This window comes from Triticum aestivum, chromosome 5B (assembly GCF_018294505.1).
Source record: "Triticum aestivum cultivar Chinese Spring chromosome 5B, IWGSC CS RefSeq v2.1, whole genome shotgun sequence".
Classification (NCBI taxonomy): Eukaryota; Viridiplantae; Streptophyta; class Magnoliopsida; order Poales; family Poaceae; genus Triticum; species Triticum aestivum.
The window spans coordinates 23,539,944-23,567,142 of NC_057807.1; the positions used below are offsets into that span (position 1 = coordinate 23,539,944).

General features: G+C 46.8%; 1 protein-coding gene and 1 long non-coding RNA gene across 12 annotated transcripts; both read left to right on the top strand.

Annotated features, from left to right (window-relative positions):
* Positions 1 to 962: 962 nt before the first annotated feature.
* LOC123115503 (uncharacterized) lies at positions 963 to 2,092 on the top strand. The gene is made up of 2 exons (XM_044536651.1): positions 963 to 1,268; positions 1,390 to 2,092. Exons 1-2 carry the CDS (start codon positions 1,041 to 1,043, stop codon positions 1,996 to 1,998), a joined length of 837 nt encoding a protein of 278 aa, XP_044392586.1. The 5' UTR covers positions 963 to 1,040; the 3' UTR covers positions 1,999 to 2,092.
* A 2,969-nt stretch (positions 2,093 to 5,061) lies between these two features.
* LOC123110187 (uncharacterized) lies at positions 5,062 to 11,722 on the top strand. 11 transcript variants are annotated; one of them, XR_006453212.1, is made up of 4 exons: positions 5,063 to 7,302; positions 7,409 to 9,595; positions 9,820 to 9,967; positions 11,365 to 11,722. It is a non-coding gene; the product is annotated as an uncharacterized lncRNA (long non-coding RNA). The 11 variants fall into 11 exon arrangements; XR_006453214.1 differs by having other exon boundaries at positions 9,820 to 9,890; XR_006453209.1 differs by lacking the exon at positions 11,365 to 11,722 and having other exon boundaries at positions 7,409 to 9,291; positions 9,495 to 9,595; positions 9,820 to 10,064.
* The last annotated feature ends 15,477 nt before the right edge of the window (positions 11,723 to 27,199 follow it).

Sequence of the window (27,199 nt, forward strand, 5' to 3'; positions counted from 1 at the left end):
CTCTCTCTCCCCATCCTATCCCACCAGGGTCGCCGACGACCCGAGGCCTTCGCGCACCGGCCTGCTCGTCGAGGAGCTCCGCCTGGGCCACCGTAGGCCAAGGCAGCCCGCCACCCACCTTATCCTCCTGAAGCTCTGCAGACGACGTCGCCCCGAGCTGCTCCGCCAGTCGCCACACGAGCCCACGGCCGCCGCACAGACCACCCCTCGTCTCGTCGTTGCTTCGGTCGTGCGCCGCGCGGCAGCTAGGCGTGTGGGCTACAGGGCGAGGCGGTTAGGGGCTAGCTCGAGCAGGGGCTCGGCTGCCATGGCCACGGTGGCCATGGAGCTCTCGGCTCGCACGGACGCAGATGACTCGAGCATCCATGCCGACGGGGGCAGCATCGGCCTTCGAGGACTCACGGTGCCCCCCACCCCCACCACCACCATGGTGCTCGGCACTGAATCGCCGGTGCCTCTGGTCGCTGGAGTCCGGCTGCCCACAAGTTGCTCGATGTAATGCCCCATAGAAAGGCAGGTAGGAAGAAGATGATCATGTAGTCACTGACATGCGGGGTCCGCATATCATTTGCCAACTCAGCTGTTTACTTTTTTTTTTTGTGCTTGGTCTTTGCCACGTCAGCCTGACCGATGTGTTCGACCTGTCGGTTTCGCTGTTTTCGTGAGTAAATAAGACAATCAGTGCTCCGTGTTACAGATTAGCCTCATTATTGATGGTTTTTTGTGCCTTGTCTCAAATATGACACCGATCTATTATCTTAGCTTGTAATGAGGTGGTTTTGGATAAATAACTCAGAGACGGACACCCACCATCGGTACGGTATGTTCACACTCGAACACTGGACTCGCGTATATGACGTTAAGCGTTACGGTTGCAACCATCTCAATCTTAGACGGGACGGTGGGGTCCACACGGCGCTGGCGGGGTCCACACGGCGCCGGCGGGGCATATATAATACTCCTAGTACAGTGCGACCAGGGGCTACTACACGTGTACACCAGAGACCAGACCGGCGAAGAAACGGAGAGGCCCGTCCGTCATGGACGGTCCTCGCCGGCTCCTCGCGCTCGCGGTCCTTCTCGCCTCGGCGTTCGGAGCGGACGCCGCCGGCCTCTTCCGCGCGCCCCCCACCGGGTACAAGTACAACGCGACCTTTACCTTCACCGGGCAATTCCTCGTCCTGCTTTCCTGCATGGGCCCGGCCAACGACACGGCGGCGTACGGGCACGGCGGGATCATCCACAGCTGCACGCTCGACCAGCTCAAGGTAACACGTACTACTAGTACTATACATGGCGCCTCATCCCCCGGCGCGCGCGAGCCCTGCCGCCGCCGTCCATTGATTTCTGGCTTTCTGCCGGCCGGTGTTGGTGTAACTTAATTTGCAGGAAGGCAGCTCCGCGCCGGAGACGACGCCCTTAAAGTTCAATCATGGGCACGGCCACCCGGCCCCGTCGCCGCGCGCAGCACCGCCGGAGGACGGCCTCCTGCAAGCTGCAGCAGGGGGAGAGCAGGAGCAGCACGCAGGCGCAGCTCCAGCGATGGCTCTTCCTCTTGGTCGACGTCGACGTCGCCTCCGACACTGCCTACAGCGGTGGCTCTTCGCCAACGGCAGGACCATGCTGCCGCGCAGCTTGGACGCGGTCAATCACGGGCACAGGCAGGGCCACCCGCCCCCCTCGCCGTCAGGGCACGCAGCAGCTCCGGAGAACGGCCTCCTGCAAGCTGCAGCAGGGGGAGGTGGGCCGCGTGAACACGCCGTGCCGCAACCGCAACAGCGGCTACCACCACATCCACATGGAGGCGGAGGCGGAGAAGAGGAGCATCAGCACGCGGTCGCAGCTCCGGCGGTGGCTCCTCGTCGACGTCGCCTCCGACACTGCCTACAGCGGTGGTCCTGCGCCAACGGCAGGACCACGCCGGCGCGCAGCTTGGACGTGGTCAGCGACGGAGGAAAGAAGAAGGGAGAAGAAGATGAAAACTTAACCGAGTTCTAGAAGCTCCTGGTTCATATACTCTGCACACTCGATGTTATTACTAAAAATTAACGTTTGCATTGGCCTTTGGGTTTACTAAAAAAATAAAGTTTACTAAAAATTAACCGTATACAGACCGTAGGTTTACGGTACGCGCCGAGAGCTCCATCCTCTCCGGCGACCGGCGGCGATGTGCGCCTCCGACAGGGTTCAGGCAAGAAAGGAACTTGGCAAGTCACGGTCACGAGAAAACAATTTTGCTACCTATACCCGTACGTGCACAAGCCAGTCTGCACGGAAGAGATCGATACATGTGCATGCATTGACTCATCGACTGGACGGCAGCTAATTAAGTACGTACACTAGTACGTGGTAGCTTTGAATTTTTGACCATTGACTAGTAGAAGCACCGATACGCCGAGACGGCTTCGATACGCGTAGAAGTATCCCTTTTTTATTTGAAAAAAGAAAAGAAAAGAAAAAGAAAAATGTTTGGAATCGGCCTGCCGGCGGAAAGCTCGGCCGGTCGCTTGCGTGCGTGGGTGCCTGAAACGTGGGGCCGAGGTAGGTGTCGCTACTTAGTTTTTTTTTCGGTGGCTTGACCTTATCCCTTCACTAGATGTTTCTCTTCTTCGTCCAACCCAGAAAATCCCCAATCCCCCACCATCTCTCTGAAGGAAATATGCCCTAAAGGCAATAATAGAGTTATTACTTATTTCCTTGTTTCATGATAAATGTTTATTATTCATGCTAGAAATTGTATTAACCGGAAACATGATACATGTGTGAATACATAGACAAACTGAGTGTCACTATTATGCCTACTTGACTAGCTCATTTATCAAAGATGGTTATGTTTCCTAGCCATGGACAAAGAGTTGTCATTTGATTAACGAGATCACATCATCCTAATGATGTGATTGACCCATTCCGTTAGCTTAGCATTTGATCGTATAGTATGTTGCTATTGCTTTCTTCATGACTTATACATGTTCCTATGACTATGAGATTATGCAACTCCCGTTTACCGGAGAACACTTTGTGTGCTACCAAATGTCACAACGTAACTGGGTGATTATAAAGGAGCTCTACAGGTGTCTTCGAAGGTACATGTTGGGTAGGCGTATTTCGAGATTAGGATTTGTCACTCCGATTGTCGGAGAGGTATCTCTGGGCCCTCTCGGTAATGCACATCACTATAAGCCTTGCAAGCAATGTAGCTAATGAGTTAGTTTCGAAATGATGCATTACGTAACGAGTAAAGAGACTTGCCGGTAACGAGATTGAACTAGGTATTGGATACCGACGATCGAATCTCGAGCAAGTAACATATCGATGACAAAGGGAACAATGTATGTTGTTATGCGGTCTGACCGATAAAGATCTTCGTAGAATATGTGGGAGCCAATATGAGCATCTAGGTTCCGCTATTGGTTATTGACCAGAAACGTGTCTCGGTCATGTCTACATTGTTCTCGAACCCGTAGGGTTCACACGCTTAAGGTTTTGATGACAGTTATATTATGAGTTTATGATTTTTGATGTACCGAAGGAGTTCGGAGTCGCAGATGAGATCGGGGACATGACGAGGAGTCTTTAAATGGTCGAGATGTAAAGATCGATATATTGGACGACTATATTCGGACTTCGAAAAGGTTCTGAGTGATTCGGGTATTTTTCGGAGTACCGGAGAGTTACGGGAATTCGCCGGTGAGTATATGGGCCTTATTGGGCCATACGGGAATAGAGGAGAGAGACCAAAAGGAAGGAGGCATGCGCCCCCCCTCTGGTCCGAATTGGACAAGGGGCGCAGCCCCCTTTTCCTTCTTCCTCTCCCCCTCTTCCCCCTTCTCCTACTCCAACAAGGAAGGAGGGAGTCCTACTCCCGGTGGGAGTAGGACTCCCCTTGGCGCGCCCCCTCCTAGGCCGGCCGGCCCCTCCCCCCTTGCTCCTTTATATACGGGGGAAGGGGGGCACCTCTAGGCACAACAACAATTGATCCCTTGGATCTCTTAGCCGTGTGCGGTGCCCCCCTCCACCATAGTCCACCTCGATAATATCATAGCGGTGCTTAGGCAAAGCCCTGCGACGGTAGAACATCAAGATCGTCACCACGCCGTCGTGCTGACGGAACTCTCCCTCGACACTCGGCTGGATCAGAGTTCGAGGGACGTCATCGAGCTGAACGTGTGCTAGAACTTGGAGGTGTCGTAGTTTCGGTGCTTGATCGGTCGGGCCGTGAAGACGTACGACTACATCAACCGCGTTGTTCTAACGCTTCCGCTTTCGGTCTACGAGGATACATGGACACACTCTCTCCTCTCGTTGCTATGCATCACCATGATCTTGCGTGTGCGTAGGAATTTTTTCGAAATTACTACGTTCCCCAACACTCTCTCCTACGCCATGTCCTTTGTCCATCCGAGCAAAATCGTCACCATCCACAGCAGCGCTCCGTCTCGTATGCTCGCTAGTAGCATCCATCTGCTTCTATCTCCCATCCCCGCATCAAAGCTTCCCTCATGCTGCATCCGGTGGAGTTGGGCCCGTGCTGCATGCAGCGACCAGTCGTGCTAGAAGCGATGCACGGCTACGCTGGAACCGCGGCGTCTGGCCATGCTGGAATCGGCACATGGAGATGTTGGATTCGGCGACCTCCAGTACTGGAACCAACATCCAGCCATGCTCCCACGCCGCGGTGATGCAGAGCTGCCACCGATGGTCGAGCTACGACCGTGATGTCGTGGTGCTACAACCAACGACTGGCCGACTGGACGTGTTTTTTTTGCTGGATCCAGTGTTTTTATTTGCTCGAACTAGCTAATTTTTTTGCTACAATCAACTACTAGTAATTTGTACGTGCTTTGCACATAGCTGATTACGTATAAGCATGGTACTAAATCTATATTATATTTTATATATTTACCTACTAATAAACCAGCTAATGCTTCTGGTCGTCCGTCATCGGCATTTTTACAGAAAACCCCTTGACTTTTATGAAAATAAACCCGCAGTCCAGTAAATAAGTGGGGAAAACGTTTCGTGTGTCTGCCCCACGGACGCGCTTGAAAAAGAAAAAGAAAAAGAAAAACCCACCCCCGAATCGAGCGACTGCGTCTCCCACCCCATCTGAATCCGCTGCCTCGCCGCCGCCGGCCCGCATCCTCCACAGCGCCGTGCTGCCGTCCTCCCCGCACCCCGGCCTGCCTCCTCTCCGCCGCGCCCTCCTCCCCGCTCCGTGCTGCCGTCCTCCCCGCACCCCGGCCTGCTTCCTCTCCGCCGCGCTTCGGGCCTGCACCGGCGGGCTCGAGCACGCGCCGCCGACCGTGACGGGCTGCTCAACACGCTCCGCGCCGCCACGGTAAACGGCCGGGAGGAGGAGGAGGACGCGCAGGAGGCAGGGCGGTGTCAGAATCGCGCGCGTTGGATCCGGCCGATGGTTACGGCGACACGGACGCGGATGCTCTGGCCGCGGCCGCCGCGCTCTATGCCCCGCCCCTGCTTGCCGAACCCTGCCTCTCCGGATCTCCAGCCATGTATGCTGCTGGGGACCTTGCAGGTCCATGCTCGTCGGCGAGGGGGAGCGCAGACAGCAGCCTAGCCCGTCACCGTCAGTAACATGGCAGTAGGCCTCTTCTCCCCTTCTCAGTTTACAGCAGCATGCCACACTCTCAGGCTCCTGTCCCCCGTCGTTAGCACACCGATTCAGAGGCAGAGGCTGACTTGCAGCTCGTGGACACAGAGGAGGAAGCCTAAGATCAATCTCAAAAGTTGTTATCATTGTTCTCAGCCAGCGATGCATAGGGGAATTGTTTGCTCATCTATGTGTTAAAATCTGGACCTCTTCATCAACGACTTCAATAAGGATGAGATCAAGCTGCGTCTGCTGCTCTGTCCACCACAACAATTTTGGAATGCATTAACTTTTATCTGCCCAGGTTGAATCCTTCATTCCTCATTCTCATCCTAATTTCTTGATGTTGGGCAAGACACTCCAGATGAGTTGCTAACATCAAAGGGCTTCAGTTCTAACTAGAAGAAATTTTGCTTAGGAATATTTTATCAGTTTTGTGGTCAATTAATCAACTGGTGTTACAATAAAAGCAAGAAAGTGATGCAAGTTCTTTGGGATATATGCACTGGAAAATATATGAACACTGTTGGCCCAAAATCACAGGGCCCCACTAAATTGTTGGCCATTTGGCCTCATGATTTTAATGATAATTGTTCTACCATGAATTTTGTCTTCCGCTAGCATTTCAACAGTACTGTGTGCTGTAGCAGTATACATCTGAAAGAGTTTCCTCCTATGCCATGGATCCGGTGTAGCGCTCCAGTGAGAAATAATCAATGGTGTACTTATCCCCTTTACATGTTCTTTATTTACATTTTTTACATTGAATTCTAAGCTAAGTGCTTAGTCTTTTGTTACTTGCAGCCTTGCAGGCAGGAACATGAGCATTCATATCTGGGGGTTCCGAAGAAGGCGTTGACCCCATTATATATATTGCTGCTCTCTGCCAGAAACCAAACAAATAACACTTCTATGATGCTGCTCACTGATTGATACTAAATACGAGTATATGGCTTGTTCTCGAGGATAGTTATCACTTTTTGATTCATATGGAATTTGAGGATATGGATGACACTGGTTTGTTTCTTTCACTACTAAAATTCTGTCCACCATTAGCTTACGGGCAATGCTCCAGATCCACGCGAACATGCCCGAGTAAATGCTCTTTATGATTCCATGTTCTTATGTAATAAGACTTGATGTGTTTTATCTTCCAATAATTCAGACACGGGCCTTCCACAACTTGATACAAGCTGCTGACAATAGTTAGAGGGTTAGGTTTGATATTATTATTTGTTGTATGACTATTTGTTCTCATTATGGCACACCTTATTTATCTTTTATTCAGTTACATAGCTTGCCTGTATTACTTGAAACATAATTATACTGTGTACATTTAGTGGATACTATTGTTGAGTAAAAACGAAATTCGAACTTCAAATTACATACTGGATTTAGATTGTTTCCTTAGAAACCAAGAGTTCTTTTTTTTATGAAACTGCCAGATTGGCTTTTCATTCATAGAGTGGCCAGTGAGGGGAGCACCATCACGGGAGCCGTGTTAATAGAAGGCAACGTCGAGAAGATGTCGACAACCTCCGTGGATGAGCGGTGGTTGTGAGAGTTTGTCAAGGAAGGCCTACTCGATCATGGAGTGGCTATCGCTGCAAAAGGCAACGCTAGCAACAGAGACAGCCATCCATTTGTGCCACCATCAATAACAACGTTGTAACAAGCATGGCTCTGCACTGGTGAGTAGAACTTTCTCCAAATCCAATCGAACTATTGGATTAAGACGTTCTAAAATTTATTGCCTGACTGCCTCATCTGTGTCCATATCTCTGTTGAGAATTTGAGGTTGCTGAAGCAGTAGAGTGGCTTATGTCATGTAGGCAACTGGTGGCTACAAGGATCCGTACGTAAACATGGTATGTGAAATTTGTGCTACACAGGAATGGAAATGCCAATTTACAAAATATAATATGCATGTTTGGTTGATGATTACTTGGGGTAGCCGAATAGAACTTGGAACCAGTATAACTTAAGTGTGGCTATGAAAATTTTAGATGGAGTTGGTGGTTTGGTACCTATTGGAGTAACAAATTCCAGTTACCCAGTAGAAAGCAAGGTGAATCGGAAATCAATTATTAAATCTGCTTTATAGGCTTTGCTAAAGAGAGAAACTGAGAGCTACTAATATCCTGGTTTCATTAAAGCTTATTAGCGTCTTGAATCCCTGTAAAGCAGCATTGTGCATTGCTATTGGATGACGCTGTGGGTTATGGGCGTAGAGTGGAGGTTGCATCACATGCTCAACGTTGTGTCAAAGGACTTGCATGGGCCACAGGGATGTTGTGGTGTTCATAGTGGGCAACGTTCGTTTTCATGTAAGTTATGGTCGATGTAAGATAGGTAGTGGATGGGCATGTCATAAGTTTTTTCTCCCGTTGCAACCCACGGGCATATTTCCTAGTTTTACTATTAAACAAGAGAACATCTCTAGGAGCGAACGAAAACTCTGCCATCCACGATCGGCACGAAAAGGGGAGCCAACGTGTCCCGTAAAAAAAAAGGAAAGCCCACGTCTGCCATCGGGAAAAAAAAAAGAAAAGGAGAGGCCACGTTTTGTCCTGCCTCGCCTCCATCGTTCCCCACTCCCCTCCCACCCTTCCCTCTCCTCCTCGCCGCCGCCACAGGACACCGCCGGGGTCCCTCTCCTCCCTCCAGCAGCGGCGGCGGCACGAGACACAGCGGACTCGGCCTTCGTTGGCGGCAGGGTTCCTCTCCTCTGTCGAGCAGCGCGATCGGTCTGCGTCGGCGGGGACGGGTCCCTCTCCTCCGACCCGTCCGCTCCGCACGAGCGAGGGGCTGGGCACTGGCGGCTTCCTCACGTGACGGGTCGCCGGTGTTGCGCCGGTCACGGGCAGCGGCGGGGCAGCCGATGGCTGCTGGTCAAACCGACCGGGACAGCGGCGCATCTTTGCGAGAGGGGGAGAGGGGAGAAGAAGGAGAGGCCTGTCGGCGGTTGAGGAGGTGCTGCGCGCCGCAATCTCTTCCTCGACGCGCCGCCAGATCTCCACCTCGACGCTCTGCTGGTCCTCTGCATCCACATGCCGCCGGAACTCCGCCTCGAACTTCAGTTTTTGTGGTATGGATCCCTTCCCCTCTCCACCAAATCTTACTCTGTGCACTGCCTGCCGCCTCTCAAGCAACACGTACCATTGCCCTGCTTGGTGTGTTGTGCTCACATGCTCCTTTGTCGCACTGCGCCGTCCCCTTCGCCTCTCCGGCCCAATCGCAGTCGCAGGTGTTCTCCGACCAGTTCATCAGGAACCACCGAAGGACGCACGCGAGCAACATTTGGCATTGAGAGCCTCGCTGGTTTGACGCTTGCACACAAGCGACGGATCAAAGGAGCCTGCGAACTATGTAACTGAATGTTGTTTCTTTCCGCCAATCATCTATTCTCAATTTCCTCAAATCATCTTCTGATAAATGATCCTCTGATATTGATATCAAAGAGAAACATGTTTTACAGTCTTTTAGATTTCGGTCATCAGAGGGAATTTGGATTCTTTTTCTGTCACCACACAAAGAATTGTATGTCAGTGCCAATTGAAAAGGTGAAGGAGAATTGAGTTTTGTTTTATCTGTACTGCATTATCTGTCTACGGGGGGCAATCATGGAGAAGCAAAGTTTAACTGAGATTTCAAAATTTTGTGGCCTTGGTAAAAAAAAGGTGCTTCTACTTCTTGAAACTCCGGACTGCTCATGTACTATTTCACATTGCCATCTTTGTTACTCATTGCTTACTTGACAGATATACAAAAGATGGAAAGCGAACACTGCCCATCACATATTAATAATGTCATCTCCAGAGTAAAGTCATGCAAACTTTCTGGACTGTTGTGCTAATCAAACCTTATTTGATGAATTTCGTAGGAAGTATTCAGTTATGGATCCATTCTATGGGTGGAATTATAGACTCCTTGTGTGTGTGTATGTTTATTCTTGCTTGAATCTGGTGCTGAAGGTGTGAACAGGTGAGTCCTGCTTGCAAGTTTGTCTAAAGAATGGTGGTCTTTGATGTATTAGCCCTTCCATGTTAGCTTGTTTCCTTTTCTTTTTTTGGGGGTTTACACGGGTATGTCCATGTTTGCCTCAAGGGCTGAGTGACTGAGTTTCGTGAGCATGTGCACACGGGTGTAGAAGGTCTTAGCTTTCAGATAAACACTAATTGCTATCTTTACATGGTGAAAATGTGCAGGAAGACGATCCCGTTGGAGGAGATCCTGACCATCATTGAAAGATTAGCTTGTTTGTTTCTACAAAAGTTGGGTAAAGCAACTACCAAACTATGAATGGAATAAGTCTAAAAAGAAAGCTATTCCAATACAGGATGAGAAGAGCCTCAAGTTCGTTGGCGACCATGTTCGTTAATATTTTTGTTAGAATCCTTCATTCTAAGCTTGCATTATAATAAAATTTGGCACAAAGATATGATTTCAATCATGTGTCTGTTGTAGCCAAGGCCATACATCCCCTCCTACCCTGAGTAAATTTGAAGCTCCATATTTTAATTTTGAACCCTAAAATGTTGTACTCACTTGGCAATCCCAGATCTGTTCTGGACTCTTGGTATTCAATCTAAATTATAACCAGGCATGACGCTCAATATTGTAGCAATGAACATCAGGGTGTGTACTAAGTTCCAACTAAGAAAGTTCAGTTTGGCTATTTCCTTTTTTACACAGACCAGACTAAGTAGCTGCAAAAGTGTTCTATCCTTTTGAGTTTTTGTGTAAGAGAAGGTACCATCAAGCATCAACTATCTCGCATAATATGAAATGGATAGCTTCAAACATGCAGGTATCCCATGAGCTTGAGTTATATTACTAAAGCGTGGATCTGTATGTATAAGTTTAAAAATGTCCTATAGTCAAAAATTTGTATCATTTTTGAAGTGTTGCTTTGTTGTCTTTACCTAATGATAACCCATTAGCAAATAAAAGTAAATAATCTGTTCCTTATTTTAGCACCTCCTTCATTATGTTGTTGTTAATAGTAGCATTTTTTTGTCCAGATTTTGATTACATTATGAGTCTGCATACCTTGTTTCTAATTATTTAAGTTCAACATGTCCCTTCAAACGCCATGAATCAAGTCTGTTCGCTAATAAGCCACGGCGAATGCGTCGGGTGCCTGTGCGTGCGCGCGCCGGGTGCGGTCCGGACCGTGGCGTGCATGTGTGTGTAGTGTTTGGGTCCGCGTGTGTATGTGCGTGCGACACACCATAGTAGGAGTAGGCCGTTGGCGAACCAGTCAGGGCGAGCGTGGAGATCGCCGTAGGCCGATCGGGCACCCGGCTATGTAGGAGGCGTGGGGTTAGTGCCCAGAGCTGGCCCAGGGTATAAAGCCCGCGTGGGTACGTTGCAATGGGCGGGGGTGTAGAGTTTGTGCTCTGGAAAAGTCATTTGTTGCGGCAGGCGTTAGTGCATCGGAAAACCTCACTGTGTCCACAGTGCTTTCTCCTCCTTTCTTCTTCCGTTTGTGGCGAGAGAGAGAGAGACCGCGGCGAACTAGGGCAAGGGCTCGGCACTAACCAAGTCTGTGGTACGGTAGCATGATGCGTCCACTCCCAACATGAGATCAAATTCTTTTAGTTTCAGGTAGGAAACTATCATTGTTATTATTTTATTCTCTGGATGTTGCACAAATGCTTGAACAATTTCAGCCACTTGTAGATTTCAGTGTAGTGGTTGTAAAAGTGTTGATGGAAATGGCTTATTGAGTTGCCAATTTTGAATTGCAGGGGTTGGTGAAGCACAAACAAGCGACAAAGGGCTTGGAGTAGACACCCAGCTCCATGGTTCCATTATGCAAGATGTGGCTTGGATTGCCGTGCTGCTGAAAACAACCAACGGTGGCTCCGCTTGGTTTTGAAATTGGGAGGGTTTAATTTAAGATTTTATATTTTCCCCTGTTTTTGTATGGACAATGTGTGTGCCGTCCATAAAATGTTTAGTTATGTTTGGCAGATGAGTACAAACTCTTTTTTCACTCCACGTTTACCATGAAGAATGAAACACACATCAGTTGGCTCACTTCAGTTCCTGTGCTAAGTGATAATCCATGCAGTCTCTTATTCTGAATGTTATACACTTTTGTTCTAGGGTCATACTGACTCGCATTTAAATGTCGGACCATGTCAAATGATGCCAGTGTGAACCGGAGGTTACTTCTATTTTCTTGTGTCACATGTGAAGCTTATGCAAGGACATACCGTTTTAGGTAGCATGGACATAACATTTTAGGTACTTTGTATCAGAATGCAAGGGCTCTACTTTATCAATATGTGGATTGGAACAAACAATTTCAAGTGTCCAGAGTTTAAACCCAAATTAGACGTGCATTGCACGTGCACGCTTACTAGTTAGTGTAAAAAACTAAAGCACACATATATTATGATTAATTTTTTTTTATAGAAGCTTCAAATGGAGATATCCGATAGGCATTTGTGGAATCATTTTTGGGCTTCGCAAGGCCGGATAACAACTATTCCCCAAAAAACATAGTACAATGATTATCTTAATATGAAACATTCGATACAATCTTTGCCCTTTTATATATATAAAAATTGTTTAGGAAGTCCTTCAATTTATTGGACTCATACTAAAAACTTTTTTTTAGAAAAATGATGTGAAAGAAGAAGTACAATTAATAATAAATTTTCACCTTCTCAAGCTCATGTCAGCTAAGAAAATAAAAGGAGTCAAAACGTACTCTTTCCTCATAGGTTATTTGCACATTCTCATTCTAATTATTCTAGGTACCTTACTACTTGTTTCAAATGATAAGAAAATGGAAAAGTTCACCATGCATACAACATTGCAATGCTAGGCTCGCATGCTAGTCTCTCGTGAAGCGGTCGATGCATATGCATGTAGGCAGGTAGTACGAATTAAATAATTTAGAGGAGCAAGTGTGTAGTCCAGTCCATAGTAGAAAGATCCAGAACATAGTCAGATGATGGGTCACACAGCGAATTCTAGAAATAGCAGACATAAGTTTGGAGCAGCCACTGTTCATGTGAATCCAACTGCTCCCAACCGTTAGATTGAGAGCACCAATGATCAGGATTGATATTCTAGATCCATTCAAAACTCGTACACTATATAGTAGTATAGACTAGTGTTTTTGCTGCTAAGATGTTTTTGCTGGAACTAGCATTTCTATTTGCTGGAACTGGCAATTTTTTCTGCTACCATTGACTAATAGTGTTTTTGCTGCTGAGATGTTTTTGTTGGAACCAACGTTTTTATTTGCTGGAAGTGGCCAATTTGTTGTTACGATCGACTTCTCCAGTTTTTGCTACTAGTTTCTTTTGTTGGAACTGTTGGGGAACGTAGTAATTTCAAAAAATTTCCTACGCACATGCAAGATCATGGTGATGGCATAGCAACGAGAGAGGAGAGTATTGTCCACGTACCCTCGTAGACCGTAAGCGGAAGCGTTATCACAACGCGGTTGATGTAGTCGTACGTCTTCACGACTCGACCGATCCAAGCACCGAACGTACGGCACCTCCGTGTTCAGCACACGTTCAGCTCGATGACGTTCCCCGGGCTCCAATCCAGCAAAGCGTCGGGGATGAGTTCCGTCAGCACGACGGCGTGGTGACGATGATGATGTTCTACCGGCGCAGGGCTTCACCTAAACTCCGCGACGATATGACCGAGGTGGAATATGGTGGAGGGGGGCACCGCACACGGCTAAGGAACGATCCGTAGATCAACTTGTGTGTCTATGGGGTGCCCCCTGCCCTCGTATATAAAGGAGTGGAGGAGGGGAGGGCCGGCCCTCTCTATGGCGCGTCCTAGGGGAGTCCTACTCCCACCGGGAGTAGGATTCCCCCTTTCCTAGTCCAACTAGGAATCCTTCCAAGTATTAGGAGTAGGAGACAAGGAAGGGGGAGGGAGAAGGGAAGGAAGGAGGGGGCGCAGCCCCTCCCCCTAGTCCAATTCGGACTAGGCCTTGGGGGGGCGCGCGGCCTGCCCTAGGCAGCCCCTCTCTCTTTCCCGTATGGCCCAATAAGGCCCAATACTTCTCCCCCGTATTCCCGTAACTCCCCAGTACTCCGAAAAATACCCGAACGGAACCTTTCCTAACTCCGAATATAGTCGTACAATATATCGATCTTTACGTCTCGACCATTTCGATACTCCTCGTCATGTCCCCGATCTCATCCGGGACTCCGAACTCCTTCGGTACATCAAAACTTATAAACTCATAATAAAACTGTCATCGTAACGTTAAGCGTGCGGACCCTACGGGTTCGAGAACTATGTAGACATGACCTAGAACTATTCTCGGTCAATAACCAATAGCGGAACCTGGATGCTCATATTGGCTCCTACATATTCTACGAAGATCTTTATCGGTCAAACCGCATAACAACATACTTTGTTCCCTTTGTCATCGGTATGTTACTTACCCGAGATTCGATCGTCGGTATCCAATACCTAGTTCAATCTCGTTACTGGAAAGTCTCTTTACTCGTTACGTAATGCATCATTCCGTAACTAACTCATTAGCTACATTGCTTGCAAGGCTTATAGTGATGTGCATTACCGAGAGGGCCCAGAGATACCTCTCCGACAATCGGAGTGACAAAACCTAATCTCGAAATACGCCAACCCAACATGTACCTTTGGAGACACCTGTAGTACTCCTTTATAATCACCCAGTTACGTTGTGACGTTTGGTAGCACCCAAAGTGTTCCTCCGGTAAACGGGAGTTGCATAATCTCATAGTTACAGGAACATGTATAAGTCATGAAGAAAGCAATAGCAACATACTAAACGATCAAGTGCTAGGCTAACGGAATGGGTCATGTCAATCACATCATTCTCCTAATGATGTGATCCCGTTAATCAAATGACAACTCATGTCTATGGTTAGGAAACATAACCATCTTCGATTAACGAGCTAGTCAAGTAGAGGCATACTAGTGACACTCTGTTTGTCTATGTATTCATACATGTATTATGTTTCCGGTTAATACAATTCTAGCATGAATAATAAACATTTATCATGATATAAGGAAATAAATAATAACTTTATTATTGCCTCTAGGGCATATTTCCTTCAGTCTTCCACTTGCACTAGAGTCAATAATCTAGTTCACATCGCCATGTGATTTAACATCAATAGTTCACATCTATATGTGGTTAACACCCATAGTTCACATCGACATGTGACCAACACCCAAAGGGTACTAAGGTGTGATCATGTTTTGCTTGTGAGATAATTTTAGTCAACGGGTCTGTCACATTCAGAGCCGTATGTATTTTGCAAATATTCTATGTCCACAATGCTCTGCACGGAGCTACTCTAGCTAATTGCTCCCACTTTCAATATGTATCCAGATTGAGACTTAGAGTCATCTGGATTGGTGTAAAAGCTTGCATCGTTGTAACTTTTTACGACTGGCTCTTTTATCACCTCCATAATCGAGAAACATCTCCTTAGTCCTCACTAAGGATATTCTTGACCGCTGTTCTAGTGATCCACTTTTAGATCAAAATTGTATTCCTTTGCCAAACTCAGAGCAAGGTATACAATAGGTCTAGTACACAACATAACATACTTTATAGAACATATGACTGAGGCATAGGGAATGACTGTTCATTCTTTTCTATTTTCTGCCATGGTCGGGTTTTGAGTCTTACTCAACTTCACACCTTGCAACACAGGCAAGAACTCTTTCTTTGACTGTTCCATTTTGAACTACTTCAAAATCTTGTCAAGGTATGTACTCATTGAAAAATCTTATCAAGCGTCTTGATCTATCTCTATAGATCTTGATGCTCAATGTGTAAGCAGCTTCACCAAGGTCTTTCTTTGAAAAACTCCTTTCAAACACATCTTTATGCTTTGCAGAATAAATCTACATTATTTCCGATCAACAATATGTCATTCACATATACTTATCAGAAATGCTGTAGTGCTCCCACTCACTTTCTTGTAAATATAGGCTTCACCGCAAGTCTGTATTAACACTATATGCTTTGATCAACTTATCAAAGCGTATATTCCAACTCTGAGATGCTTGCACCAGTCCATTGATGGATCGCTGGAGCTTGCACATTTTGTTAGCACCTTTCGGATCGACAAAACCTTCTGGTTGCATCATATACAACTCATCTTTAAAAAATCCATTAAGGTATGCAGTTTTGACATCCATTTGCCAGATTTCATAAAATGTGGCAATTGCTAACATGATTTAGACAGACTTATAGATACGAGTGAAAAACTCTCATCATAGTCAACACCTTGAACTTGTCGAAAACCTTTTGCGACAATTCTAGCTTTGTAGATAGTAATACTATCAGCGTCCGTCTTCCTCTTGAAGATCCATTTAAATTCAATGTCTTGCCGATCATTGGGCAAATCAATCAAAGTCCATACTTTGTTTTCATACATGGATCTTATCTCAGATCTCATGGCCTCAAGCCATTTTGCGGAATCTGGGCTCACCATCGCTTCTTCATAGTTCGTAGGTTCATCATGATCTAGTAGCATGACTTCCAGAACAGGATTGCCGTACCACTCTGGTGCGGATCTTACTCTGGTTTACCTACGAGATTCGGTAATAACTTGATCTGAAGTTACATGATCATCATCATTAGCTTCCTCACTAATTGGTGTAGTAGTCACAGGAACAGATTTCTGTGATGAACTACTTTCCAATAAGGGAGAAGGTACAATTACCTTATCAAGTTCTACTTTCCTCCCACTCACTTCTTTCGAGAGAAACTCCTTCTCTAGAAAGGATCCATTCTTAGCAACGAATGTCTTGCCTTCGAATCTGTGATAGAAGGTGTACCCAACTTTCTCCTTTGGGTATCCTATGAAGACACATTTCTCCGATTTGGGTTTGAGCTTATCAGGATGAAACTTTTTCACATAAGCATCGCAACCCCAAACTTTAAGAAACGGCAACTTTGGTTTCTTGCCAAACCACAGTTCATATTGTGTCGTCTCAACGGACTTAGGTGGTGCTCCTTTTTAACGTGAATGCAACTGTCTTTAATGCATGACCCCAAAACGATAGTGGTAAATCGGTAAGAAACATCATAGATCGCACCATATCCAATAAAGTGCGGTTACGACGTTCGGACACACCATAACGTTGTGGTGTTCCAGGTGGCATGAACTGTGAAACTATTCCACATTGTTTTAATTGAAGACCAAACTCGTAACTCAAATATTCGTCTCCGCGATCAGATCGTAGAAACTTTATTTTCTTGTTACGATGATTTTTCCACTTCACTCTGAAATTCTTTGAACCTTTCAATTATTTCAGACTTATGTTTCATCAAGTAGATATACTCATATCTGCTCAATTCATCTTGTGAAGGTCAGAAAATAACGATACCCGCCACGAGAATCAACACTCATTGGACCGCATACATCGATATGTATTGTTTCCAATAAGTCAGTAGCTCATTCCATTGTTCCAGAGAACGGAGTTTTAGTCATCTTGCCCAAAAGGCATGGTTCGCAAGCATCAAATGATTCATAACCAAGTGATTCCGAAAATCCATCTTTATGGAGTTTCTTCATGCGCTTTACACTGATATGACCCAAACGGCAGTGCCACAAATAAGTTGCACTATCATTATCAACTTTGCATCTTTTGGCATCAATATTATGAATATGTGTATCACTACGATCGAGATCCAACAAACTATTTTCATTGGGTGTATGACCATCAAAGGTTTTATTCATTTAAACAGAACAACAATTATTCTCTGATTTTAAATGAATAACCGTATTGCAATAAACATGATCAAATCATATTCATGTTCAACGCAAACGCCAAATAACATTTATTTAGGTTCAACACTAATCCCGAAAGTATAGGGAGTGTGCGATGATGATCATATCAATCTTGGAACCACTTCCAACACTCATCGTCACTTTCCCTTCAACTAGTCTCTGTTTATTCTGTAACTCCTGTTTCGAGTTACTAATCTTAGCAACCAAACAAGTATCAAATACTGAGGGGCTACTATAAACACTAGTAAGGCACACATCAATAACCTGTATATCAAATATACCCTTGTTCACTTTGCCATCCTTCTTATCCACCAAATATTCAGGGCATTTCCGCTTCCAGTGACCATTTCCTTTGCAGTGTAAGCACTTAGTTTCAGGCTTTGGTTCAGCTTTGGGCTTCTTCGTGGGAGTGACAACTTGCTTGTCATTCTACTTGAAGTTCCCTTTCTTTCCCTTTGCCCTTTACTTGAAACTAGTGATCTTGTCAACCATCAACACTTGATGCTCTTTCTTGATTTCTACCTTCGTCAATTTCAACATCACGAAGAGCTCGGGAATCGTTTTCGTCATCCCTTGCATACTTAGTTCATCACAAAGTTCTACTAACTTAGTAATGGTGACTAGAGAACTCTGTCAATCACTATCTTATCTGGAAGAATAACTCCCACTTGATTCAAGCGATTGTAGTACCCAGACAATCTGAGCACATGCTCACTAGTTGAGCGATTCTCCTCCATCTTTTAGCTATAGAACTTGTCGGAGACTTCATATCTCTCAACTCGGGTATTTGCTTGAAATATTAACTTGAACTCCTGGAACATCTCATATGGTCCATGACGTTCAAAACGTCTCTGAAGTCCCGATTCTAAGCCGTTTAAGCATGGTGCACTAAACTATCAAGTAGTCATCATATTGAGCTAGCCAAATGTTCATAACATCTGCTTTTGCTCCTGCAATAGGTCTGTCACCTAGCGGTGCATCAAGAACATAATTCTTCTGTGCAGCAATGAGGATAAACCTCAGATCACGGATCCAATCCGCATCATTGCTACTAACATCTTTCAACATAGTTTTCTCTAGGAACACATATAAAAATAAACATATGAAAGCAACAACGCAAGCTATTGATCTACAACATAATTTGCAAAATACTACCAGGACTAAGTTCATGATAAATTAAAGTTCAATTAATCATATTACTTAAGAACTCCCACTTAGATAGATATCTCTCTAGTCATCTAAGTGATTACGTGATCCAAATCAACTAAACCATAACCGATCATCACGTGAGATGGAGTAGTTTTCAATGGTGAACATCACTATGTTGATCATATCTACTATATGATTCACGCTCGACCTTTCGGTCTCTGTGTTCCGAGGCCATATCTGCATATGCTAGGCTCGTCAAGTATAACCTGAATATTCTGCGTGTGCAAAACTGGCTTGAACCCGTTGTAGATGGACGTAGAGCTTATCACACCCGATCATCACGTGGTGTCTGGGCACGACGAACTTTGGCAACGGTGCATATTCAGGGAGAACACTTCTTGATAATTTTAGTGAGAGATCATCTTAAAATGCTACCGTCAATCAAAGCAAGATAAGATGCATAAAGGATAAACATCACATGCAATCAATATAAGTGATATGATATGGCCATCATTTATCTTGTGCTTGTGATCTCCATCTCCGAAGCACCGTCGTGATCACCATCATCACCGGTGCGACACCTTGATCTCCATCGTAGCATCATTGTCGTTTATGCCATCTATTGCTTCTACGACTATCGCTACAGCTTAGTGATAAAGTAAAGCAATTACAGGGCGTTTGCATTTCATACAATAAAGCGACAATCATATGGCTCCTGCCAGTTGCCGATAATTTCGGTTACAAAACATGATCATCTCATACAATAAATATAGCATCACGTCTTGACCATATCACATCACAACATGCCCTGCAAAAACAAGTTAGACGTCCTCTACTTTGTTGTTGCAAGTTTTACGTGGCTGCTACGGGCTTAGCAAGAACCATTCTTACCTACGCATCAAAATCATAACGATAGTTCGTCAAGTTAGTGCTATTTTAACCTTCGCAATGACCGGATGTAGCCACACTCGGTTCAACTAAAGTTGGAGAAACTGACACCCGCCAGCCACCTGTGTGCAAAGCACGTCGGTAGAACCAGTCTCGCGTAAGCGTACGCGTAATGTCGGTCCGGGCCGCTTCATCCAACAATACCGCCGAACCAAAGTATGACATGCTGGTAAGCAGTATGACTTGTATCGCCCACAACTCATTTGTGTTCTACTCGTGCATATAACATCAACGCATAAAACCTGGCTCTGATGCCACTGTTGGGGAATGTAGTAATTTCAAAAAAATTCCTACGCACATGCAAGATCATGGTGATGGCATAGCAACGAGAGAGGAAGAGTATTGTCCACGTACCCTCGTAGACCGTAAGTGGAAGCGTTATCACAACGCGGTTGATGTAGTCGTACGTCTTCACGACTCGACCGATCCAAGCACCGAACGTACGGCACCTCCGTGTTCAGCACACGTTCAGCTCGATGATGTTCCCCGGGCTCCAATCCAGCAAAGCGTCAGGGATGAGTTCCGTCAGCATGACGGCGTGGTGACGATGATGATGTTCTACCGGCGCAGGGCTTCGCCTAAACTCCAGGACGATATGACCGAGGTGGAATATGGTGGAGGGGGGCACCGCACACGGCTAAGGAACGATCCGTAGATCAACTTGTGTGTCTATGGGGTGCCCCCTGCCCCCGTATATAAAGGAGTGGAGGAGGGGAGGGCCGGCCCTCTCTATGGCGCGTCCTAGGGGAGTCCTACTCCCACCGGGAGTAGGATTCCCCCTTTCCTAGTCCAACTAGGAATCCTTCCAAGTATTAGGAGTAGGAGACAAGGAAGGGGGAGGGAGAAGGGAAGGAAGGAGGGGGGGCAGCCCCTCCCCCTAGTCCAATTCGGACTAGGCCTTGGGGGGGCGCGCGGCCTGCCCTAGGCAGCCCCTCTTTCTTTCCCGTATGGCCCAATAAGGCCCAATACTTCTCCCCCGTATTCCCATAACTCCCCGGTACTCCGAAAAATATCCGAACCACTCGGAACCTTTCCGAACTCCGAATATAGTCGTCCAATATACCGATCTTTACGTCTCGACCATTTCGAGACTCCTCGTCATGTCCCTGATCTCATCCGGGACTCCGAACTCCTTCGGTACATCAAAACTTATAAACTCATAATAAAACTGTCATCGTAACGTTAAGCGTGCGGACCCTACGGGTTCGAGAACTATGTAGACATGACCTAGAACTATTCTCGGTCAATAACCAATAGCGGAACCTGGATGCTCATATTGGCTCCTACATATTCTACGAAGATCTTTATCGGTCAAACCGCATAACAACATACTTTGTTCCCTTTGTCATCGGTATGTTACTTACCCGAGATTCGATCGTCGGTATCCAATACCTAGTTCAATCTCGTTACTGGCAAGTCTCTTTACTCGTTACGTAATGCATCATTCCGTAACTAACTCATTAGCTACATTGCTTGCAAGGCTTATAGTGATGTGCATTACCGAGAGGGCCCGGAGATACCTCTCCGACAATCGGAGTGACAAAACCTAATCTCGAAATACGCCAACCCAACATGTACCTTTGGAGACACCTATAGTACTCCTTTATAATCACCCAGTTACGTTGTGACGTTTGGTAGCACCCAAAGTGTTCCTCCGGTAAACGGGAGTTGCATAATCTCATAGTTACAGGAACATGTATAAGTCATGAAGAAAGCAATAGCAACATACTAAACGATCAAGTGCTAGGCTAACGGAATGGGTCATGTCAATCACATCATTCTCCTAATGATGTGATCCCGTTAATCAAATGACAACTCATGTCTATGGTTAGGAAACATAACCATCTTCGATTAACGAGCTAGTCAAGTAGAGGCATACTAGTGACACTCTGTTTGTCTATGTATTCACACATGTATTATGTTTCCGGTTAATACAATTCTAGCATGAATAATAAACATTTATCATGATATAAGGAAATAAATAATAACTTTATTATTGCCTCTAGGGCATATTTCCTTCAGGAACTGCCATTAATTTTTGCTGGAATCTGCTTTTTTTTGCTTCAACCGAGCGATGTTGACTTTTACGAAGAGCTGCAACCAGTGAAGGCAAGGAGGGGAGAGCAGCATCGACGGCGAGGAGATGAGCGGTGTCACCGGTGGTCCAAGCGGGGTGGGTGGTGGCGATGCTCGCAAGTGGAGGAGGCACTGCTGCTCTCTGCTTTTCCTGTGTTTGTTTTTTGCAGAGAGAGAAGAAAGGATACGATGGAAGGGCGTGATTTAACGGTCCCGGGCGAAGCAATCGAACGCTGGGCATTTGACCGGTCGAACTGTTCGGCCGGCGCACCGGCACAGATCAGTGCCCAAAGAAAAAGCTGATACGATGGCGACACGCTCGCGACACGGCTGGGACACGGTGAGCGACAGAGCGTAGCTCTCCGCGGCCAGCGAGCCCAATAGGCAATAGCCTTGCACCTCTCTGTTCGACCGCACGGACACGACTGGGACACGGAAGGGATCGACGGTTTCTCACCGCCGTCCCGCCGCCGCCGTCGCCAGAAATTGCCTCCTCGCCTCGAGTCTTCTGTTCTTCACCGCTGCCGCAAGGTAAACAATGTCACCGAGAGTGATGTCTTATGTATGCTTTCTGTGTGGTGATGTATGCTGGAGTTTTTCACTGTTCTGACCCATTAACAAAAGATTAGCATGATTTATCCTATGGTTGAAACTTATTTTGGACTTGACCCATCTCAAAACGCTAGCAACCATGACGTTTTGGTTAGTTTTTTTACCCTCCACGTGGCAAAGGCAAACGCCATGAACCTTGCGTTTAGGTCCGACAGGTTAACTAGCATGCGAGGTCACGGCCGCGGCCCATTCCATCCTTTCCACTCTCCACTTCCTTTTTTTAAACTCACTCAGAACTTTATTTAAATTTCACAACCAGGGATCTCGTCTGCCACAGTCTGCAAGATGCAGTCAGGTGGTTCATGCAACCACACATTACAACGATTATTTGCCACACAATCCTTAGCTAATAGATGAGCTGCATTATTAGCCGATCGTCTAATCCAAGTCACTCTCCACCTTACCCTTGATGCCAACAGTTGCTTCACCTCTTCGATAATCGGTCCCAGCAGCGACATATTCTTCTCATTCCTCTACAGCTTGCAAATAATCTCACGACAGTCCATCTCGACATGTAGGTTTTGTATGTTTAGCTCCTCCACGAGTTGTACTGCTCTTTTGCAGGCGAAGAGTTCGACCCTTGCCGGTCCCGTGCACAAAGGGAAAACCTGACAGGCTCCTCCCAGGAACGCACCGTCGTGATTCTGAAGGACCACTCCTGCTCCTCCTAGCTCTCCAACCTTTGCTATGGCCCCGTCCACATTGGCTTTCACCCACCCATCATCTGGCGGGCACCATTTCTCATGAGTGACTGGATTGCCTTGCTTTCTCTTCCTCCCATGGATGGACTGCCACTCATCCATCAAGGCGAACACCCTTCTCGCGATCGTATCTGCTCCTTCAATTCGTTGCCCCTCTCTTGCGTTATTCCGTACCAGCCAAATGGCATAAACCCCTTGGGCCATGACTGCCTTCGCATCATCCGTTGCTTCCACAAACCAGTCCAGGAGCCATCTCTCTAATGCCTTCTGGGGGCTAACTGATTCCGGTGGGATCATCACCGGCACCCCCAACTCTGAATGCACTATCTTCCAAAACATTCTGGAATGAAAACAGCCCCAAAAACGATGATAATTTGTTTCCTCCCTTCCACATGCCACACAGAACACTCTCTCTTTTATCTTTCTCCGTTTAAGCTCGGAATCTACCGCCAGTCCGTTTCGAATCAGGTGCCACATATGCGTTTTCACTTTGCCCGGTGCGATCGTATCCCACAAGCTGAGCCACGCTTTATGATCTGCCACAGTAGTCGAGGATTCTGGCCGGCCTGCATCGAGACTTTTCTGCACCATCCTCATGTGATATGCCAAACGTACTGTTAACACACCATTCTTGGTGTAATTCCACGCCAAAAAATCCTGCATGGTCGGCCCTCCCACCGGAATATGCATAATCTCCTCAGCCTCGTCCGGAGAGAACATGGAATATACCTTCCCTTGGTCCCATGCATTCTTTTGTGCATTGAGAAGATCACATACTCTCGTTATTCCATGTATATATCTTTGGCCCAGTGGCCTCAGACTTCCCTTCCTCGGTATCCAATTGTCATGATGCACTTTAATCATAGTCCCATCCCTTATTCTCCATATGAGGCCATCTAACAAGAGATCCCTGCCATGTAAAATGCTTCTGAAGGTAAAGGAGCCACCGTTCGGCAGGTTGCATTAAGAATTGACCCCTCCACAAAATACCGAGCTTTCAGGACTTGTGCACACAAAGAATCAGGAACCTGTAAAAATCTCCAGGCTTGCTTAGCAAGCATGGCTTGGTTGAAGGCCTCCGGATCATGAAAACCCAGTCCACCCTCATATTTCCTTCTGCACATTTTATCCCATGCGATCCAGTGCACTCTCTTTTGACCATTCGCTTCACCCCACCAGAAGTTCGAGGAAATAGATGACAAATTCCCGCACATTTTCTTTGTGAGTTGAAAATAGCTCATGGTAAAAGCTGGAGTTGACTGGAGTCCTGACTTAACAAGCACCTCTCTGGCAGTCTTGGATAGCCCTTGACCCTTCCATCCAGACACTTTTCCTCTCACACTTTCCTCAACACATTTGAAGGTACCATCCTTCAATTTCCCAACAACTGTAGGGAGCCCTAGATATCTTTCACCCAAAGCTTCCACATGAATGCCGCTGACCTGGTGCACCTCCGCTTTTATCTCATCCGAGCAGCCCTTCCCAAAAAATATAGCTGATTTTTGTAAGTTAACCTTCTTTCCCGAAGCTACTTCATAATCCTGCAAAATAACACGCACAAAGTGCCTCAAAATTGTCTCGGGACCCCTCCAGGAACACCACACTATCGTCTGCAAACAATAGATGAGTAATCGTCGGTCCATTTGTCCCAAACGACACTCCCTTTAACTCCTTCTCCCGTTGTGCATTCTTCAACATTGCAAAGAAACCTTCAACGCAGAAAAGGAATAGATATGGGGAGAGAGGGTCTCCCTGCCGAAGACCACGCGAAGGTATGAACCTATTAGAGAGCCCTCCATTCAGCTTTACTGAGAAAGTAGCTGTTTTAACACACCTCATGATCATCTCCGTCCAGTGATGGGAGAAACCAAATTTCAACATCATTTGTTCAAGAAAATCCCATTCTACTCTGTCGTAAGCCTTCATCATGTCGAGCTTCACCGCACACAAAGGTTTCCTTCTCTTTCGCTTCCTAATCGCATGCACACACTCATATGCCACCACCACGTTGTCTGTTATTAGCCTCCCAGGAACAAACACGCTCTGTTCTTCAGATATCATAAAAGGTAATACAACCTTCAGCCGGTTAGCCAGTGCTTTCGCGGCTATCTTGTACAGAACGTTACATAGACTAATAGATCGAAATTGAGAAAGTAGCTCCGGTGAGTTTACTTTCGGTATCATCACTATAATTGTGTCGTTAAAACCAGTAGGAGCAGCAGTACCCGCTAGAAACTCGCGTACCGCGTTGCACACCTCATGTTTTACCAGAACCCAGTGCTTCTGATAGAACATGGCCGACAGCCCATCCGGCCCTGGCGATTTCGTAGGGCCCATTTGGAAAAGGACGGTCTCGATCTCCTCGTCCGTGAATGTTGCATCCAACTTGTGATTCATATCCGCCGTGACAGCCCCTACAATGTGCTGCAGAACCCTAGCACCTTCACGCGATCCCTCCGACGCGAACAACTGAGCATAGAACTGAGCTGCCATTGCCCTCATTCCCTCATCGCCGGTGCACTTGGATCCATCTTCCCTTTTAAGGGCTTTGACAGTGTTTTTCCGCTTGCGATGAGAAGCACGATTCTGAAAATACTTAGTGTTTTGATCCCCATCGGTGAGCCAGTCAACACGGGATCTCTGCTTGTAATAGACCTCCTCCCTCGCATATAACTCGTGTAGTTGGTCCTCGATGTCTTTAATTTCCTGCCTGTACCCGTTCGCAGAGCACGCTCCTTGCATCAACTAGCTGCACCTTTAAATGAGCTATCTATTTTTTGATGGATCCAAAAACTTGGCGACTCCACACCTGCATAGCTTGTGACGTAAGCCTGAAGCAATTACATGCCGCCCCGAGTGCACCATGCACCTGATTGGCTGCTTGAGCATCGACCCATGCATTAGCTATCATTGCCTCGTAACCTTCATGTCTTGACCATGCTTCTTCATACCTGAACGACCGTTGGCCCCCCGAGTGCACCGCAGCCGGTGCTGCTTGCACCTTAATCACCAACGCTTGATGGTCCGACTCCTCGGTCATCACATGTACCACTTTGGCCGCTGGGAATAGTTGTGCAAATTCAGCATTTGCATGTGGCCCTATCCAATCTCACTTGAATGTTGTCGCTACCGTCGCGTTTGTTGTCCCAAGTGAAAGGGTAGCCAGAGTACCCAAGATATGCAAGTCTGCAGTCGGCATGCATTCTGCAAAATTGGCCATTTGCCTCAAACTCCTCGGATTGCCACCAATATGTTCTTTCTGTAGTAGCGCTTCGTTGAAATCCCCCACGCACAAACAAGGAAGATTATCTTGTGTTCGAAGGTAGCGAAGCACATCCCAAATTTTCTTTCTCTTTTCCACACACGGTTCCCCGTAGATTCCAGTGAATCGAAAGGTGACACCATTAGACACAATCTGTGCGTCAACATAGAATTGGCACCAAGGCCTCACTGTCACCTCCACCGATTCCCTCCACCAAAGAGCTAATCCTCCACTTTTACCATTGCAATTAACAACAACCCCCTGCCTGAACCCTAGACTCCACTTCAATCTCTCCATGGCACGCGAAGATTTCTTTGTTTCTAATAAAAAAACCACCGCTGGGTTGTATGACCTTATCAGGTCCGTAGCTCGCCTACTGTCGGGTCCAACCCCAACCCCCGACAGTTCCAGGCTAGGAAAATCATTGCTCCCGGCGGCCCCGCTCCCTTGCAGGGTCCGCCGATAAAACATTGTTCTCTTCAATACGATCAAACACAGACGAGGTTTTCTGCCTCGTGTCGCGAACGAAAGTATCGATACCCACATGTCTATCTAGATCATCCTTTGCTACCCAGTGCTGCTTCGGTCTCCTCTTCCTCTCCTTCAGGGCGTCATGTCTTGGGCTGTTAGGAGAACGCCTCTCCCTATAATATTCTGGCCTTGGTTTCCTCATGTAGTGCCCTTGCTTGCGCTCCCTCCCCCTGAATTGGCTCGATGATCCAGCTCCCTCCTGATCCCACTGCCCAAACTGCCTGTACCTGGACCTTAGTTCGGCCTGCTTTCCTAGTTGCCTCTGTCTCGGCTCAGACCACAAATCTCTCTCCCTCTTCTGCTCCAGATCACCGCAGAGATCCCTCTCTCGCGTTGTCTCCATACTTTGCTTCTGTTTGTTCTGGCTACCAGTGTCCTCAAAAACCCCTTTGCCTTCCTCGCCAGTGCGGGATACAGTCGGGGTGGTGAACTCATTTTGCAGGTTTCTTTTCGTCGGAAGATCGCGAACTGTACCTGTCATTTTTCTGTGACGTTCTCCCTCACTTGACCTCACACTACCAAA

What these genes read in the sequence shown, in the direction of transcription:
- LOC123115503 (XM_044536651.1), top strand. Translation starts at nt 1,041, where the DNA reads ATGGACGGTCCTCGCCGGCTCCTCGCGCTCGCGGTCCTTCTCGCCTCG. An exon ending in GCACGCTCGACCAGCTCAAG is followed by an intron (nt 1,269 to 1,389) that starts GTAACACGTACT and finishes CTTAATTTGCAG; the next exon opens with GAAGGCAGCTCCGCGCCGGA.